Genomic DNA, 261 nt, shown 5'->3' with positions numbered 1-261 from the left:
CCAGGAGCCACCATGACCCACGCCTCCCACACACAGCCTTGGGCCTCACCCAGCTCCTCCAGGCGCTTCTTCTGCTCCTCCCTCCACTTGCGGATGCTCTCCGGTTCCTGGGTCAGCCGGTCAGCCTTGGCTATAGCTGCATAGGCATCCGTGGGGCCGTTGGACTCCTGCAGGACAGGAGCACCTCACCATCAGCTCCAGCTCTTCCCAGGGCCCGGCCACCTCGGAGGGCTGGCAGCACGGCAGGACTCCACACTCCCC

The 261-nt window shown here is 66.3% G+C and overlaps 1 protein-coding gene across 1 annotated transcript in view; it reads right to left on the bottom strand.

Moving 5' to 3' along the window:
- The window catches only part of CLTB (clathrin, light chain B), a gene marked incomplete at its 5' end in the record, with an annotated part of 1,824 nt that extends 1,640 nt beyond the window's left edge, over positions 1 to 184 (bottom strand). The window contains one exon of the mRNA XM_008944060.1: positions 50 to 184. Coding sequence (XP_008942308.1) covers positions 50 to 184 — 135 coding nt within the window. The remainder of the gene's footprint in view (positions 1 to 49) is intronic.
- Positions 185 to 261: the final 77 nt, after the last annotated feature.

This window comes from Merops nubicus, unplaced genomic scaffold, assembly GCF_000691845.1.
Source record: "Merops nubicus isolate BGI_N331 unplaced genomic scaffold, ASM69184v1 scaffold36587, whole genome shotgun sequence".
In the NCBI taxonomy this organism is placed as follows: Eukaryota; Metazoa; Chordata; class Aves; order Coraciiformes; family Meropidae; genus Merops; species Merops nubicus.
This window is presented reverse-complemented; position numbering and strand designations above follow the sequence as displayed.